This window comes from Eptatretus burgeri, chromosome 18, assembly GCF_056783735.1.
Source record: "Eptatretus burgeri isolate ZD-2024b chromosome 18, Ebu_testis_v1, whole genome shotgun sequence".
Taxonomy (NCBI): domain Eukaryota; kingdom Metazoa; phylum Chordata; class Myxini; order Myxiniformes; family Myxinidae; genus Eptatretus; species Eptatretus burgeri.
In genome coordinates, this window is record NC_140978.1 from 46,958,541 (window position 1) to 46,977,056 (window position 18,516).

At 46.2% G+C, this 18,516-nt stretch overlaps 1 protein-coding gene across 8 annotated transcripts in view; it reads left to right on the forward strand.

Moving 5' to 3' along the window:
* Positions 1-18,516, forward strand: part of TRIM2 (tripartite motif containing 2) — a 154,635-nt gene that overhangs the window by 38,930 nt on the left and 97,189 nt on the right. For 4 of the 8 annotated variants that reach the window (XM_085864519.1, XM_085864518.1, XM_085864520.1 and 1 more), the window contains 2 exons: positions 3,477-3,780; positions 15,087-15,244. In XM_085864519.1, the coding sequence (XP_085720645.1) occupies positions 3,477-3,780; positions 15,087-15,244 (462 nt within the window). The remainder of the gene's footprint in view (positions 1-3,476; positions 3,781-15,086; positions 15,245-18,516) is intronic. The other 4 variants (XM_085864521.1, XM_085864523.1, XM_085864524.1 and 1 more) reach the window with 3 other exon arrangements.

The window sequence follows — 18,516 nt, forward strand, 5'->3', positions numbered from 1 at the left end:
AATCTCCTGCTATTGTCATGTATTCACAAATGGCTTGTTGGTGCATCGCATGACCCCTTCTAGTTGTTGCTAAAACAGCAGCATCAGCAAAGTGGCACTCAGTATTGTTTAAAATATATATTTATTTATTTCACAATTCTTTATTCATTTTTGTATTTTTTTTCATAATTCCCTTCATTAATTTTTTTTTCTATCATTCTCTTTATTCATTCTAATTCTAGTTTTTCTTATCTTTAATCTCTTTTACTCTGTATTCCTCTCTTTCATGATCCATCTCTCAGAAGTGAATTCTTACAGAATTTTTTTCTGTTGGGGTCATTTAGCTGCACCTGGATGAGTTTGAGGGTTGTGGAGTCGCGGCTGAAACCCGAATCCTGTCCAGGTTCCTCCTGATGATTCCATATTTTCTCTTTACTTCTTCAGGCTCCTTCTTGGTGTTCCGTTTCATTATCCTCATCTGATAGGCATTTCTGGTGTATCTTCTGAGGAGCTTCCCATTATACTTGTACCTGAGATACACCCCTACTTCATCCTTCATCTTTGCCATCCAATGCTCAATGACTAGACAGGAGTATTCCAGTAGATAAGATACGCTTCAGGCTGATCTGGGCCTGCGTGATCTGATGAAATTAACTTATGAGCTCTACGGTTTGGATGGGTACCCCCAGCTTTGCCAATGCCATCCACAGTGCTCTGTGCAGTACATAGTTGTATCCTTCCTCAAATCTATGAACAGGAGGAATGTATTTGCTGTGTGTTCCCATGACCTTTCAACTAGTTGGCATGCAGTAAAGATCATGTCCAAGCATCCACAGCCTTTTCTGAATCGATACTGAGATTCCAGGGCACATCTTCAGCTACTTCTCGTTCTTCTCTGTAGAATATTGGAAACCACCTTTCCAACTACAACTGTATCTGGGCTGGTTCCTTGTGCAATCGATTAATTTCCTCCGCCGCCGAAGGTGAACGTGGGTTGCTTTTTCCCGCTTATATTCTGTCTGTCTCTGTCTGAGGAGGAGATCGCAAAAGGTTATGGACGGATTGAGATGAAATTTGGTGGACAGATTGTGTGTGGGATCAGGACGAATTGATTCGATTTTGGTGAAGATCTGGATACGCTAATTTTTCAAGTGATTCTTCATCATTGAGAGGAGGAGGAGGAGGAGGAGGAGGAGGAGATTGGGACCATACTCTGTGCAGAGCATTGGTGCTGCTTAAGCAGTCTCCTTGGCTATTGGTCACAATCCTGGACGGGTCGCTACTCCGACACAGTATACCAGCATGCTGGCACTCATTTTGCCGACCTCGGAAGGATGACAGGCCGAGTTAACCCCACCTGGTAATAATTCAACAGTTGAGTGGGATTTGAACTCGGGACCCTCGGATCCATAGCCTGCCAACCTAACCATGAAGCTAACACCAGGCATACCATTGAGAGATGGGGCCAAAAGCAATATATTGCATGATATCTCAAAACGATGTGGATGGATTCAGATGAAACTTGGTGGATGAGTTAGGTATGTGACAAGAACAAGCAAATTAGATGTTTCTTTGTTGAAGTTTTTAAAAAATATATTTGTACACATAGTCGAGGCTTGTGGAAGACCTAGTACTCATACAATGAATGGATCATGGCACAACAGGACAAAATATACAGCAGAGAGAGGGGGGAAATACCAACAGCAGAGCTGAAGGCCAAGACAGAGAGAGACAAACAATAGGAGAGGATGCATTGGGTGGACAAGATGGATACAGAAGGGAACTCTCAGGAAGGAAAACTGGAAATTTGGAAGGAGGCGGAATTGGGGTGGGGGGGGGGGAGAGTAGAAATGATCATGGTTTTGGATTGTGGATGATCTGCGATGGTGGTGAACAGCTGTCTTGAAGACTTGTACGGGAGAATGACATTGAAGGGGATGTGGAAGTTGGTTCGACAGGTGGGAAAAAGAGGAAAAAGCGAGTGGAGGTGAGCAGTGATCCTGGATTTAGGTAGTTCAAGTCGAAGGTGGTTGATTGTGAACCATGTGAGCCCTGCAGAAACCTCTGGTGAGAAAGCACAGAAAGGGCAGAGGGTGCAACACCAGACAGGAGACTGTAAAAGATAGAGACCACTGACCTGTTTGCGATGGCGAAGCGATAAGCCCATAGACTCAGCTTCATCGTGGCACATTCCAATAATCTTGAAGGCCTTGGTTTCCACAGTATCAAGATGAGAAAGATGTGAGGCAGGGGAGTCAGCCCAGAGGGGAGAGCAGTACTCCATCAAACTGTGGATGAAGGCCTTGTAGGTGGATAGGCATTCAGGTGTGCCAAGGAAGGACTTTGTATGACGGAGGATGCCCGTCAATGTTAAGTCACGTAATAGGGCGGTGGGCCACTACGTATGGCCAGCACAGCCTCTATGCACCATGGCAAAGAGTCCACCACTGTCTGGAATTTTGTAGGATGGATGTAGCACCATTCTTTCTTCCACGAGAAAGTCAATCAACTCACACCAGCTTGATGGAGGTGGAAAATGCTGTCTCGGGCATCATTCCAGAATATCCCATAAATGCTCGATTGGGTTCAGATCTGGTGACTGAGAAGTCTATGTCGTATGGATAATATCGGTGTCGTGCTCATCAAACCATTGGGTGACCACATGTGCTTTATGGATGGGGTATTGTCATCCCAGAAGACACCTTCCTGGCAGGAAAGAAATTCTACAACATAGGGTGAGGATGATCACTCGGTAACATTAATTAGTGATTGCCATTGACCTTGCCATCTAAGGGAATGACTGCACCCAAACGAAATGCACCCTACAACATTAACAGTACCACCATAACCTTTCACTGTTATAACGAAGCACTCAGGGTCGCAGAGTTCTTTAGGTTGGCGCCACATGTGCACTCGTCCGTTTGTCAAGAAAACGGTGAAGGATGATCGTCTGACCATATCACATTTCTCCACTGCTCGGTAGTTTTTGCACAACTGCCAAGGCTCTTTGAACTACTGAACTCGTAAACGTGGATTGTCAGGTGTGATGAGCGGAATGTGCACTGCAACCTTACAATGCGATCCCACTCTGTGGAGTTCTTGGCAGACCATTATTTATGAAACTCGCTGCTTGCATCCCATGTTGACAATAAAGAGGTGAATATCGAAACTTTTACAAAGCCCTTCAAGATGGACACCATGAATGCCAGGGTGCTGAAACTGCAAAAATAATAAAACCCCTTATTGGTAAATATATGAAGAGGTAATGTTAAAAATACAAAGAATGTTCGCAATAACAATTGAAGATTTAAGAAACAAAAGCAATAAACAAATGTAAATGTTTATTCATAGTCCCCTCCATATTTATTATATTATCAGAATGAGTGGATGAACCAATCGCATGGACGGATGAAAGAAATTATTGATAATTTAAATGTCTTTCATTTCTCTCTTGCTGCCTCTTCCTTACTTCCACTTCACTACTCTTCCTCTCATAGGTGTCTGCAAAACTACATTCCTGCGCAGAGCTTGACGCTTTCCTGCCCCGTCTGCCGACAGACATCTATCTTACCCGAGCACGGTGTTCCAGCGCTGCAGAACAACTTCTTTATCACTAACCTAATGGAGGTTCTGCAAGCAGGCGGGGAATCGAGTGCAAGCTCAGTTGCTGAGCCCATTGTCGGCAGCGGTGCAGATGGAACATTGATGGGAGTGGGGGGAGACACTATGGGAAGTGATGCAGGAAGCATGGTGCGTGTGGTTGTGGCCCAGCCACTCTCGTGCCCCAATCACCAGGGAAAGGTGAGGGTTGTGCAGATAAATGCCTTCATAAATGGACATTTGTTGTATCCAATCAGTTTTGTACAGAAATGACACTCGTTTTTTCATTCTCAATCATTCCATTTTGTTGTTTTCGTTTTTATTAAACCAACTGGTGTGGATTGGCTCGCAACGCTCACCTCTCCACACGTCGTCGTAGAGATTTATGTCACAGATTTGCTGTGTTGTCATGATTTCCACCAATCATTATATAAACATTTCCTTTGTACAAATTTATTTGTAATATTGGTGAGATTATATATATATATATATATATTTTTTTTTTTGTATACCTTGGTCGAGGCTCGTATGAGAGCTAACACACAACTCACAGCAAGGAGGCATGAGACAAGAGGGGCAGGAGTGGAAGGGACAAAACATTGGGGAACAGACACAGGTGAACTGTGGAAGGGAGAGGGATGGGGATGGGACGGGGAACATGGCGAGGGGAAGATGGACATTAAAGGGACTTTCAGGAAGGAAAGCAGGAGAATTGAAGGAAGTGGGCTTGGGTGGATTATCGGGGGTAGAAAAGATCGAGGATTTGGATGGGGGAAGATAAGAGGTGGTGGTGAACAGCTGTTTTGAAAGCCTGAAGGGAAGAATGGGAAAGAATAGTGAGGAAGTTTATTCCAAAGGCGGGAAAAAAGAGGAATGAAAGAGTGAAGATGAGCAGTGATTCGTGATTTTGGTAGTTTTACCAGAAGGGGGTTGTTGGCGGACCTTGAGCGCCCTGTGGAAATGTGGTGGGGACAAATCGCAGAGAGAGCAGGGGGGGCAAGGCTGGAGAGGAGTCGGTAGAAGACAGAAAGACCACCGACCAACCTGCGGTGATTGAGTGAGAGGCCCAAAGACTCAGCTTCATTGCGGGAGATGCCAATGATCTTAAAAGCCCTGGTTTCGACAGCGTGAAGTCGAGAAAGGTGGGAGGCAGGAGCACCAGCCCAGAGGGGAGAGCAGTACTCCATCAGGCTACGGACAAAAGCTTTGTAAGTGGTCAGGAGCTCAAGAGGGCCGAGGAAGGACTTTGCACGACGGAGGATTCCCAGTCGGCGACTGGCTTTTGAGGCAAGGTTGGAAATGTGACTTTCCCAGGAAAGGTCATGGCAGATAGTGAGACCCAGAAGCTTGAAAGAAAAGACTTCTTCCAGAGGATTGTTGAGAAAGTGGATGGGGGGGTTTTGTAAACGGTCCTTTCGAAGAGACATAGTGAGAGTGTGAGATTTGTCTGGATTGAAAGACATGTTCCACGTGTTGGACCAGTTTGTGATTTTATCCAGATCTGCAGTGAGCGAAGAAGCTGCTGCTTGCCGGGCTGAGGGATGACAGATGGTACGGCAGAGGGTTGAGTCATCGGCAAAGAGAAATAGAGGATTTTCCAGAGAGTCCGAGAGATCATTGATGAAAACCAGAAAAAGAACAGGGCCCAGAACGCTACCTTGAGGAACTCCAGCCTGCACAGGAAGAGGGGATGAAAGAACTCCATTTAGGGCCACACGTTGTAATATTTATTTGTAATATAAAAAAGGCCCAAGTGTTCTGAAGCTCTAAATGGTCAAGGGACGAAGCTGTCTAATCTGTCTGAAGGGTGTAAGGTGTCTAAATGGTGTTAAGGTCGAAGGGGTCTAAAGGGACTTAAGGGTTGTAAAAATCTCATGTGTCTGTGCTGAGTGGTGCTGAGGTGTCATCCACCAGACCACTGTCTGGTGGATAACACCTCAACGGTCGTCCACCAAGCCACCAGTGGACTTGGGTTAACCTGAGGCGGTCCCTTCAGGTGGGTGCCTGGAATGTCCTAGCTCGAAGAGAGGATGATCACTTCTCTCATCATCTGAGCTCAAGCGTTTGAACATCGGTATTGCAGCACTCTCTGAGGTTCGGAGACCCAATAGTGGCGAGATTATGGGGGGTGGTTACACCTGTAATGTCCGGAGGGCAGCGGGACTCGGACAGTCGTGAGGGTTGCTGAACACTGTTTATTGCCTGCCCGGATGCACACTACTACAGACTACCCAGGCTCCACAGACTACAACACCCCGCCTCAGGCGGCACGAACTCCTATATCCCGTGCAGGCACGTGACCACTCCAAAACCACTCCTCCACGCCTCCACAACGCTCCCCGCATTGCCCTGCCCCGCAGGCCACTACACCACACCCCTCCCTCCTAAAACTACGATCACAAAATGACCATCATAATGAAAAGCATAATCGGCATAGAATACCATGATATAAAAGCAAAGAGGCACAAAAACGATGATAATCAAAAAGCATAGGCACCACCACACAGAAAACAACCAGAGCCAAGAATGGCATCAATCAGGCGGCCGTGCACCAAACCCAGACGAGACGGCACAAAAGGAACCGTGCCTCATCTGCTACCCGCAACCCTAATGCCGTTGGTGTCACCCGGCCCATAACTCAGCCCTCTACCCCATCACACCATATAACGTGTTGACGTGAGCGAGTTGAATTTCAAAGCAATGACAGGTGCTCGGAAACTAAGTTGCATGACGAACCCACAAAACCCTGACTACGTTAAAAGATATCAAGAAGCCAGTTGGGAAGCACAGCATCACTAGCAGCAGAAGCGCCCCCAGGCGGCTCATGCTTACACGCCCTCCGGCGAGGTCGCGACGACCTCCCGAGCAAACCTCCCCCGGCACCATCAAACGCCCCCGGTTGACAAGGCGGCACATCTCCCCCAGACAGAACCGAATCAGATAAACATTCCGAGCCTGGAAGCCCCGTTGTCTGGAAACCCCGTGGCGCCAGCGCAGCCGACCTTGGCGAGAACAGAGGTTTGTGCCGCCCGGCGCCAAGCCCGTCTGACCTTGGGCGGTGACACTGAACAGCGCCGTCGGCTGGGCGCACCATCAGTCCCATAACAAACCCACGCATCACAATCAGCCGAGATCTCAACGCACGTCCGAACGGCTTTGGCGAGAACAGAGAGTTGCGGCCCAGGGCGCCAGGCACGTCTGACCTTGCCGAAACCAGGGGTGGTGGTAACGCTGAACAGCGAACCAGCCCCGGCCCTGAGCCAAAACCGCGCATCCAACCCAACCCAGAAAACCAGGCACGTCCACACGGACGGTCAGCGCAGCCTGGAGACATATCAGTGACGTACAACAACAAAAACATTGTCTGCTCCAATGCAACCTTCCCCTCACATACAGCACGTCCTCCCAGCTTAAATCCCACACATGACAGGGTAGCGAATCGTGGGCTGCCCTCGCAGCTGGAGATCGGCCAGACCTCTTTATTCGCCACGATTGCCCCCAAGGCCTTCACATCACATCGATCATATCGGACATCCCATCGATTGATCCCAGCCAAACGTATTATGCTCACACGCGAACTGTTGGCATTTACTTTAACAAGGTTAAATTGCATCACTCATGCAATGAAAATCAAACACGCAACAATCAGCAACCATGAATCACATCGCGTGTCCGTCTCTTGGTTGTCGTCACGACGTTGCGATGACCTGCTTGTCGTCGATGGTCGCGGTCCGCGAACTTCTTGAACGCGACTGGCTCGCTCCAATCCCCCGCTGAAATCGCCTGAACGACACGGGCGCACATTGTATCATGAGCGCAGCCGAAGCGCGAGAGCTCATCGCAGCTGGCATGGCTCTCGTTGCTCCAGAACTGTACATCATCGTCGCAGGAAGCAGTGAACGGCAGCTCCCGTTGCATCGTTGCGGCTCCTGCCACCAGAACCTCACCCTCGGGTCTCGAAGGAGGCACAGGTGCACCTGGAGGTACGAACTGGAGGTCTAGCCCGAGGTGCGCCAACCAGTCCCGGCCCAAAAGGGCGGGCCCCTCCCCTCGTACCACAAACACCGAGAGTAGGGCGCTTCGACCCCGGTAGACCACCGAGACGTCTGCCACCGCAAGTGGCGCAATCGCTTCGCCGGTGTACGTGCACAGCGACAAGGTCGTCACGACCAGGTGAACACCGCGAAGACCACGAGCCACCCGCTCGCCCATGACCGACACTGCAGCCCCGGTGTCAACTTGAAATACGATCGGCTCGCCATTCACCTCGACCTCCACTGTGATTGGTCTTGTCACCGTCGGACCAATCGAAAACAGGTTCAACATCGGCAGCATCAGTGCCCCGATCATCTCAACCTCCACTGCCATTGATCTTGTCACCTCCAGACCAATTGAAGACAGGTTCAACATCGGCAGCATCTCCCGCTCCGGGTCGCCAGGATCTCTATACCCAGGCTGCAAGACTCAACCCGGGGCATTAAAGTGCACGTCATGCACCAAACACCGTACCGGCAGTAGGTCTCGACCCGGGACGTAAGGGTCACTTCGCACACCGCCATCCATGGCCGTTATGATGGGCACCGACTCTCGGCCCACACACCGTAGACGTCCCCAAGTGCTCAGACTGCCGTCCGACTGACTGTATTGCAACGCTCGGCCACGACCCGCGCTGAAGACCGTGCGCGCGGCCGTGCGCGCCTGGAACATCGCGCTGACCTCCGGATCATCTGCTGCGCACCGACCATCGAGACCCCGGACATTCCTCAGAGCTTGTGCGATGGCCGACGCCGCGTCTGAGCTGAACTTCATGCCCTCGTCCTTTAGCCGTGGCCTCGCAGAAACCATTCCCAAGGTTTGCAAAGCAGAAATAAAACGAACTCCGAGCGTGGCTGTCGTCCACTCAACGTGACTCGCAGGCGCCGGCGGGTCGTCAGGCTGCAGGACTCGACCCGCCCTGAAGCCGTGTGCGCGAAACTCGCGATGCGCTTCCCTGGGACCCTCTCTAGGTGTGAACTCGAACCGCGCGAGGCGTGCTGAGTTACTCGCTGCAGCGATCCAATCGCCCCGGCCAAAGACTCCAAGTCAATACCGACGTAACCCCAGGCACGTTGCACACGCCGATCCGAACATCCTCGTCGCCACTGTAATGTCCGGAGGGCAGCCGGACTCCGACAGTCGTGAGGATTGCTGAACACTGTTTATTGCCCACCCGGATGCACACTACTACAGACTACCCAGGCTCCACAGACTACAACACCCTGCCTCAGGCGGCGCGAACTCCTATATCCCGTGCAGGCACGTGACCACTCCAAAACCACTCCTCCACGCCTCCACAACGCTCCCCGCATTGCCCTGCCCCCGCAGGCCACTACACCACAACACCTACTATTGATCTAGTCGCTCTGATGGTTACCATGCCCAAGGAGTTGTTATAGTTGTGTCCAATAAGCTGATTCCAATGATAATTGAGGTAACACCGGTCAACGAGCGTATTATGAGACTAAGGATTCGTCATTTCCATGGTGTCTGTTTATGCTCCGACTGAGACGAGTGATCTCACCGTGAAGGAAGCATTCTATGCTGTGCTCGAGTCTATAGTTGATCAGTGCTCCAGGCGACGTACTCTTCTAGTCTTGGGGGATTTCAATGCATCCACTGCAATTGATAGGGATGGTCATGAGACGTGTGTTGGTCCCCATTGGTGTGGAACTGTGAACCAGAATAGCACTAAGTCCCTTGACTTTGAAAGAAGTCATGGACTTAGAGTGGCTGGTTCATGGTTTCATCACGTGCATGCTCATCGCTGGACTTGGAATTTCAACACTGGTGGTGTGGCAAAGGAGATTGACCGTGTGCTCGTTGATGGTCACTGGATGATGATCCAGAACTGCATGGTCTACCAGAGTGCTCCCTTCCTCAATACTTACCACAGGCTTGTTGTTGCAACTCTGAAGTTGCAGCTTATATCCAAGGGAATGGCACCATCCCAACCTAGGCTGGATGTTGGCAAGCTCAAGGATGAGAGGGTAGTTCAGCACCAGCATCCAGAGCAGTCAGGCTTTACACCAGAGGTCAACGATTGACCGTATCCTTGCTCTTCGGGTCCTCACCGAACGCAGACCAGAGTTTCGGCAGGGGCTGCTTACAGCCTATGTTGATCTCTGAAAGCGTTTGAATCAGTCAATCGGGATTCCCTCTGGAGAGGATTATTAGTCTTCGTGGGGTGCCACCAAAACTGATCAACCTGATTTCTGAACTATATTCTGGTTTTGAGAGTGCTGTGAGATGTGGTGGTACCATCTCAGACTTATTTACAGTTGTTACTGAAGTTCTCAGGGGTGTGTACTGGCCCCCACACTTTTCGGCATTTGTATGGACTGGATTCTGGGGAGGATGTCAGAGAGATCAACTTGCGGTGCATCACTTGGGAATGTCAAGATCTCTGACCTTGATGTTGCAGATGATGCAGTCATCTTTGCAGTGACTGTGGATATCCTTTTGAGGCCCTCGAGGTGCTGAATGAGGAGTCGTAGTCGCTGGAATTATGGGTTTCCTTGGTCAAAACTAAGATCCTTGACATCTTGAATGCTGCTATCCTGTTTGTTCCAGTTTTTGGTGAGGATGTTGAGATCTCGGAGAGATTCACTTCCCTTGGCAGTGATATTCATTATTCATGTCTCTGCTGGCTGTGAGCCAGAGATCATTAGACGTATGGGTCCGGCCTGGGGATTCATGGATTCACTGGATCATGGGGTGTGGTGCTGCCGGTACCTGTGCAGGATGACAAAAGTCCAAGTCTTCAGGTCCTTGGTGCTTCCATTGTTGCTCTTCGGATGTGAGACTTGGACTCTGACCAGGGATCTGAGATGGAGACTTAATTCCTTTGGTACCAGGTTTCATCGGAGAATCCTTGGCTATCGCTGGTCAGACTTTGTGTTCAATGAGCGGTTGCTGAGAGACTCAAATGAGATTTGTTACCTGCATAGTCCGTGAGCGTCAGCTGCGGCTGTGTGGACATGTGGCTCGTTTTCCTGACACTGATCCTGCTCACCAGATTCTCTCAGCGAGGGAGCCTCATGAGTGGAGGAGGCCAATGGGCCGACCACGTGCCTCGTGGTTGCAGCAGGTTGATCTGCATCTCAAGGAGATTGGGATTGGCCAGGTATCTGCCTGGGGGATGGCCAGACGGAGGCCGCTGGTGTTCCGGTGGAAAGTGGATTCAGTGACGCGCTTCTCCTGCGCATGTTCCCATACCTGTCGTGACCTGATACCCTCAGGCTTGAATTTGAATTGTGGGGCTAACTAGATCAAGATGTGGGCATGAGGAAAACCATGTTTAAGGAACTCGATGGAGTATATCCATACCTGCATTTTTCCAGACACCTGCTTTCAGCATTTCCATTACTTTATTGAGTTTTATGTGGAAGATTCCAAAAATCAGGTCTGGTCGATCATACATATTAATAAGTGTGTGTGTGTTTCCTGCAAAACTCTGAAACAATAAAACCTATCAGCCTGAAACTTTGCATACATACTAAGAAAACTCCAAGGAAGTGCAAGAGTGAAAATTGCATGTTTGGGTTCATTAAAACACCCCTTTTGAAGATAATTAATGGCCTTGTTTAAATGTATCCTTTATCAGGTTATCCTCGGCCACCTCACGCTGTCTGAGGTCTTAAAGCGTTTCCTGGGTAACCTCACTGCGGTTTGAAGCCGCCATGATTTTTTGACTGCTCGACCATGCCTTGATTTGGAACAGGTTTACCTAAACCGCAACGATTTCTTAACGATAAGGTTTTTTTCACTTTCCTCACTTGTATTATCGAATGCCTGTTCATCATTGCTCTGAATCGCTGTATACATCGCTTTTGTCATTACTACAGTTTTCTAGTTACGAGCTTGGAGTGAGTTCATGAATTATATGATATGATTTTCCACGATCTACTCTCACAAACGAATTCAAGTATATCATTGAAATATTATTTCAGTTTTGAGGATCGCATATCGTCTGGACTAAATAAGTGTCGAAATCTGTTGTGAAATTTTATAATTTATATAAATAACGAGTCTTATAACTAAACTGATATACCTATATATTTTAAAAAGCAAGGCCATGTCCCCCTCCTCCATAGATACACAAGAAATTGTGAAATTTCCAAAGCATGAAACTTATCTTTTTCTACTGTTTGGAGAATCATATTGAGTGAACAAAAATTTTAGGAACGTAACAAAATTGATAAGCTTCATTGAGCTGCATGATTTAATGCATTCACTGCTAGACCTTGTGCCCTGTTCCCCAGAGGGTCTGCCTATCCATAGCGTCGGCCAGATTAGTGTCTATATTTTCGGAGGTTTCGTGAGGTGCTTCACAGGGAATCAAAGCAAATCTGGTAAAAAAAAATCTGACGTTTAAAAAAAAGTTATAACGTTTGCACGATCCCCAAACCCATGCGTGCACAGACGAGCAGCATTCTCTTTGCTAACCCCACCTCCCCCTGTCTTTTTATTGTCCCCTCCTTGCTTCCCCCTAATAATATATTGCAGCACTCTTCTCCCACACCTCTGTTGCTCTCTTGCTGTCTCTGTGTGTCTGTCGCTGTCTCTGTTTCTGTCTCTCTCTGTCTGTCTCTCTCTCTCTCTCTCTCTCTCTCTCTCTCTCTCTCTCTCTCTCTCTCTCTCTCTCTCTCTCTGTCTCTGTCTCTGTCTCTGTCTCTGTCTCTGTCTCTCTCTCTCTCTCTCTCTCTCTCTCTCTCTCTCTCTCTGTCTCTCTCTGTCTCTCTCTGTCTCTCTCTGTCTCTCTCTGTCTCTCTCTGTCTCTCTCTGTCTCTCTCTCTCTCTCTCCAACACGCTCCCCTCACTCCCGCAGTGAATAGCAACGTTTGGTGAGGTGTCGCTCTCCCCAGCTCCCCCTTTTTCATCCTCTCTGCCTCCCCTCCCCACTCTCACCCTACCTCTGCCTCCTCTCTCTCTCTCTCTCTCTCTCTCTCTCTCTCTCTCTCTCTCTCTCTCTCTCTCTCTCTCTCTCTCTCTCTCTCTCTCTCTCTCTCTCTCTCTCTCTCTCTCTCTCTCTCTCTCTCTCTCCCCCTTCCCTCTTTCTCCCCCCCTCCCTCATTGTCCCTGTCAGCGAAGCGAAGGGTTGTATTTGCTCGTGATTAGTAAAAGTATATACAGGACTGTAAAAATGAACATGCTCCATGTCAAGTTCCTCAAATCCCAGCTGTCTTCCCATTTCAACAACGTTTTCAATAACATCTTGAATCGCCTCCTCTTGAATCCTCCCCTTGGGAGAGAGGAACACAATCCGGCCAGAGATTCCACCACACACTGTTGAGGTTTGCACACCTAACTTCCTTCTAAGACTCGTCGATCTTCTTGATTACATTAAATATGTTGTTGTGCCCATTCCAGAACTCTTTAATATTTCAAAATGTCCAATTTCATTTAAAGGGAAATGCTGCCTTTCATTTTCTTGGGCTGCAACATTTCAACCTTTCAGGCACAAATGAAATGGCAATAAAAATTAATATCAACTCGTTTAGCAAACTGAAAGCACACGGACTGGACGTGTTCAGAACAAGTTCCGCAGGAAGAACAGGAAGTGGTATCACGTGAGTCCTCACGTGGTGTCTGTTTTTAAATCTTTACATCACTTTCTTTACTTTCTTGATCACGTTCTTAATTTCTGTTATGTTTACCTAAATATTTATTTGTTAAAATAAAATAACGATCCAAAGGCACCTTCTTTTTCAGGGGTTATGCAGGACGTACTGTACTGTACTGTACTGTACTGTACTGTATTGCATGAACCAAATATCCACCATGCACCAACACGTCAGGTTAAATGGAATATATGGAGTGGAGCTGCTGGAGTGGAATGTAAATTTTGGCGAACTGAAGGGCTGGGTAGTGATTTGTATCCTGTGAAATACGGATTCACTCACATTACATTAATTAAATATAAAACCGAGTGATTAAAAAAAAAATTAATTATAAGTTGAAAAGTGAAATATTAATATAATGGGCGTAAGCCTGGAACTTCTCACTACTTTTCTCCGAACATATTCTGTTCATACTTCCAAAATCTTCACATTATGTGTTCCATATATTTACGCAGGTGATAGCGGATTCAAAAAATCGGATATAGATAGAATTTTCAAAGAGGGAATCGATGACGTCACAATCAGCAGCGTTCGGCGGCAAACTGACGGCTGGGCCCCAGACGACGTGCTTGACTTAACTAAGTCCATGAATTCAGGACGTTTGTTCAACTCAGCATTTACAACTTTTATCCTGCCAAGTTGTAAATCTGTTGATGGAGGTAATACAGAAACGATGAATATGTCAAATCGTTCGTGTTACTCATCTGGCACTACGTGTCAAGGCCAACAATCTAAAGCAACCGGTTTCAAACACTACCATGGCCACCCAGACACGCCATCAATATGAACTGAGCTGTTGAATGCGGCGCAAAACATCCAAAGAAACTACCGTAACCGAGTATTGTGATCTGTCCTGTCCCCCATTCCCGTCCTAGATGGGTATCTGCTAGTGCATTTAAAGCTCTTCGACTGTCAAGGAAGCATCATGGACTGGAGTATGTCCGGACCGTTTGTTGTGCAACAACAGGGTGGAACACATTGGCGTATGTCTGAAGCCAGTGAGCAGATTAGGGAGATTGAGTCATAATGTTAAGGAGCATAAAACGGAAATGAGCGTGTTGAGAAACAGCGTATGACGAGGATTTATTGCATAACATTTTGATTATATACTTTAATTGGTCCATGAGAGTGGATAATCTTTCCGAAGCAAGCCATGTTTGAATAGGCCGAACAAAATGGTGAGTTAAGATCCCAGCAGCAAGCTGACAGAGGGATGATCAAGGATGGTGCCTAATAACACCCGATTTTCAGTCATACACTTCCTTGGAGTTCCCTTTGTATGCATGCAAAGTTTCAAGCTGATGGGTTTCATGGTTTTAGAGTTATGGAGGAGACATGTACACGTACACGTACACACACACTTATTATAGATATTCTGTTCTTTTTTTTTCCTACCTTTTTTGGGATGCTTTTTTAGTTATTGTTGTTTAACTGTTAAGCTCTTCATGATGAGATGTTTGATAAAATTAATTGCACCAGAATATATTTTTAATTATTCTTGTTTTATTTAATGTTGTTCAGGCTATTCATATTTGCTTAAAACGTAAAGTTGAACATTCCAGAAAAAGCATTTTGTATCGCAGTCTGAAAGAAGCTCACGAAATATGATGATTGAGATGTTAAAAACATAAGAATGTGGTTATTTCTCTCTCGAAGACTCCATAATGTTCCATTAACTCCAAGTTCAATCACTCCAAAGAGAAAAATAAAATATGAGTTTCAACAATAAGTGCTTCCAGATACTTTCTTGTCACAGAAAATGCATATGTAGTTTTACCATAATGTGCGTAAATACGTTTTGATAACTTTGTGAAAATTATACATCGTGGTTTATGGGTGTGTGCGGAGGTGCAGGTGATGGAGCTTTATTGTGAGGCCTGTGAGACAGCCATTTGTTTAGATTGCACCACTGCAGAACACCTTGAACACCCGTCAGTACCCCTGGCTGATGCTGTGGAACAGCACAAAGCTTCACTGCATGCTCAGATGGAGCGTGTGCAGGCTCGGTGCGTCAAAACCACTCAGATTTTCACAATGGCTGATATTTACTGATTTGACGTCCATGTAAATATATTTGTGCAACGCTTGCTTTGACATTATGGGGTTCAGAAGTTCTTGAAAGAAATGTGTACTTTTCATGATCTGCTGCTCTTGCACCTTCTCCGGCAATCTCATATCCTTCTTTTACATCAATCTCATCATGCTATGTTACCCTGTGCATGCGAAGCGAAAAATGGGGTTAAGCATTCGGTTCATGAATGTCCATCTGTCTTATTAGTTTATGATTGAGGAACAACTTATTTACATTGAATGTAATATTTTATTTTGTGTTTTTCACATACTTTGGCTAATAATTCGTCCCACATGTGCAGCGAGGTGTGAGATAATATTTTTACTCTGGTTGGCTGCTTAGTAATCAAGCAAAATTGAAAATAATTCCAAACAGGAAACTTTCTGTTTTTAAAGATGTCATGAAGGACACAAACGGGCACGAAGAACTAATGTCATGTGATAAATACGGTGGTGAAGTCGACACTGGAAAAATGGCAGTAAAACCCAGGATTTTTTTTAATTTCCAGTGCCTCCAGAAAGGTTTAAAATTTTCACCTTTTGTTCAAATCAGAATCACTGCAATTTAACACAGGTGGAGGTCAATTAACTTGTGTCATTTTGAAGGTGATTGGTTACACCTGAACTCATTTACACTTGCTATTATAAGGGGGATGAGTACTTATCCAACCAAGATATTCTCGTTTTGTATTTTTATTCAATTATCTGAAATGTATAGAATTTGTTTTTCACCTGGAAATTGTGGTTTATGATGTGTAAATGAAGGTGAAAAAAAAAAATCTGATTTAATAAAATTTAATTCCAGGCTCCAAGGCAACAAAAGGTGAAAAATTTGAAAAGGGATGGATTTAGACTTTCTATCGACACTGTATTTGCCTTTAAACATCTTTAAACATTTATTTAAATTGACTTCTATACTGTCGGACCCCGCTATTTGCAGATTCACAGCTATAATGTGTCTGTTTCTACATTCGCGCTTTGCGTATTTGTGTTATTAAAAATTAATTAAACTATTATTCCAAAAAAATACCATCTGTCACTTTGCTGATGGGAATACCGAGGGGGGGGGAGATGGAGGTCGGGGGAGCAAGGAGGGGTGGGGGAAGGCAGCGTGAGGAGAAGGTCTATCTGGATATAACTGTGGTGAGAGAGAGAGACAGAGACAGAGACAGAGACAGAGACAGAGACAGAGACAGAGACAGAGACAGAGACAGAGACAGAGACAGAGACAGAGACAGATATATAGAGAGAGACAGATATATAGAGAGAGAGAGATATAGAGATAGAGATATAGAGAGATAGAGATATAGAGAGATAGAGATATATAGAGAGAGATATATATAGAGAGAGAGAGATATAGAGATAGAGATATAGAGAGATAGAGATATAGAGAGATAGAGATATAGAGAGATAGAGATATAGAGATATAGAGAGATAGAGATATATATAGATTGAGGAAAGTGCTGCACTGTGTTAGGAGGGGGTGGAGCAAGGATGTGACAAAGAGAGAGGGTGGGGGGTAGGGGATTTATTCTTCTCGTCCTGCTGCCTTGACCGGTGTTTTGCCTGTCATTCTGATCATTGATCCAACATGACTCCCAAGGACAAGACCAGTGCCGGAGATGTGTCGGCTGCCAAGAGGTAGAAGAAGGTGATGAGCCTGAGTCACAAATTGGAAATGTTTTACCGACTGTTGAGAAGACAGAGTTCTGTGGGTGACTTCTGTGGGCAGACACTATGGAGTAAACAAATCCACCATTCACGACATACAGAAGAACGAGAATTCAATCTGAGAAAGTGTTGCGGCAAGCGCTGTACCGAGCACCAAAGTGGTCACCCACGTCCGGGATGCTTTGATGGCATGGGGTCTGAGTAGTTGGATGCTCTTGTCGCTTCGCATCCTGAAAAGGAGGCGTTGGAAGCTATTACCAAGGTTTCTGAGGAGGAGGAGGAGGAGGAGAAGGAGAAGAAGGTGAGCATTGATTAGGAGGAAGAGGTGTTGAGGTCCAAACCCATGGTCAAGTTCCTGGGTGAGATAATGCAGGACATGCGGTCAGTTACTGAGAGGCTGTTGGACGCCGATCCGGTCATGGAGCGTTACCTCAAGTTCACGAAGGGATTTGATTACGTGATGTTCCCATACAAGGAGCTACATCGAAACCAGTGGCAATCTGTCAGGCAGCTCTCAATCATGGAGTTCTTCCACCCTGGTTCATCCACCTCAGATCACCTGCATCCTTGCCCTGCCTCTCCTGTATCCCCTTCGGTGAATGACTCATCAGGATCCTCACCTGCTTCAGCATCCTCACCTACATACATGACTCATCACTACCCTCACCTGTGTGGTGTTCAGATGACTCCACTGGATTTTAAATGATAATGATCATCATCATTTGAAAAGTAGTGTGTGTTTGTGCAAATAAAAATTTGAAACGGTACCTGCTGCTGTTTTTTTAGCCGCGTTGCGTAGCGAACGCCGGCTCTAAGAGAGCTCCACGTTGTTGTTGTTGTTCTTGTTCTTGTTCTTGTTCTTGTTCTTGTTCTTGTTCTTGTTCTTGTTCTTGTTCTTGTTCTTGTTCTTGTTCTTGTTCTTCTTCTTGTTCTTCTTCTTGTTCTTCTTCTTGTTCTTCTTCTTGTTCTTCTTCTTGTTCTTCTTGTTCTTGTTCTTCTTGTTCTTGTTCTTCTTGTTCTTGTTCTTCTTGTTCTTGTTCTTGTTCTTGTTCTTGTTCTTGTTCTTGTTCTTGTTCTTGTTCTTGTTCTTGTTCTTCTTCTTCTTCTTGTTCTTCTTCTTGTTCTTCTTCTTGTTCTTCTTCTTGTTCTTCTTCTTGTTCTTCTTCTTGTTCTTCTTCTTGTTCTTCTTCTTGTTCTTCTTCTTCTGGTGAAGTCAAAACCTTTCTGGGCGTGCGAATAGGGAGTGATGCAGGCAGGGAGGCTACATGGAGGCACCTGATGCCCTGGGGGTACCTGATGCCCTGGAGGCACTCGATGCCCTGGAAGCTAGCATAGCAAGGAGATTGACTGGTGGAATGACGTGGCTCTTGGACACATTTGTCCTTGTTTACTTTTATGGTACAGTTGGTTATTCACTTTTCATAAACTGTTAATCGCATTCCTTCAATAAATATTGGAAATGTTACCTGGTGTTTTCTTTTTTTATTTATTTGTAAGCCTTTTTTATGATACTAATCGTGCATTTGCGATTGAAATG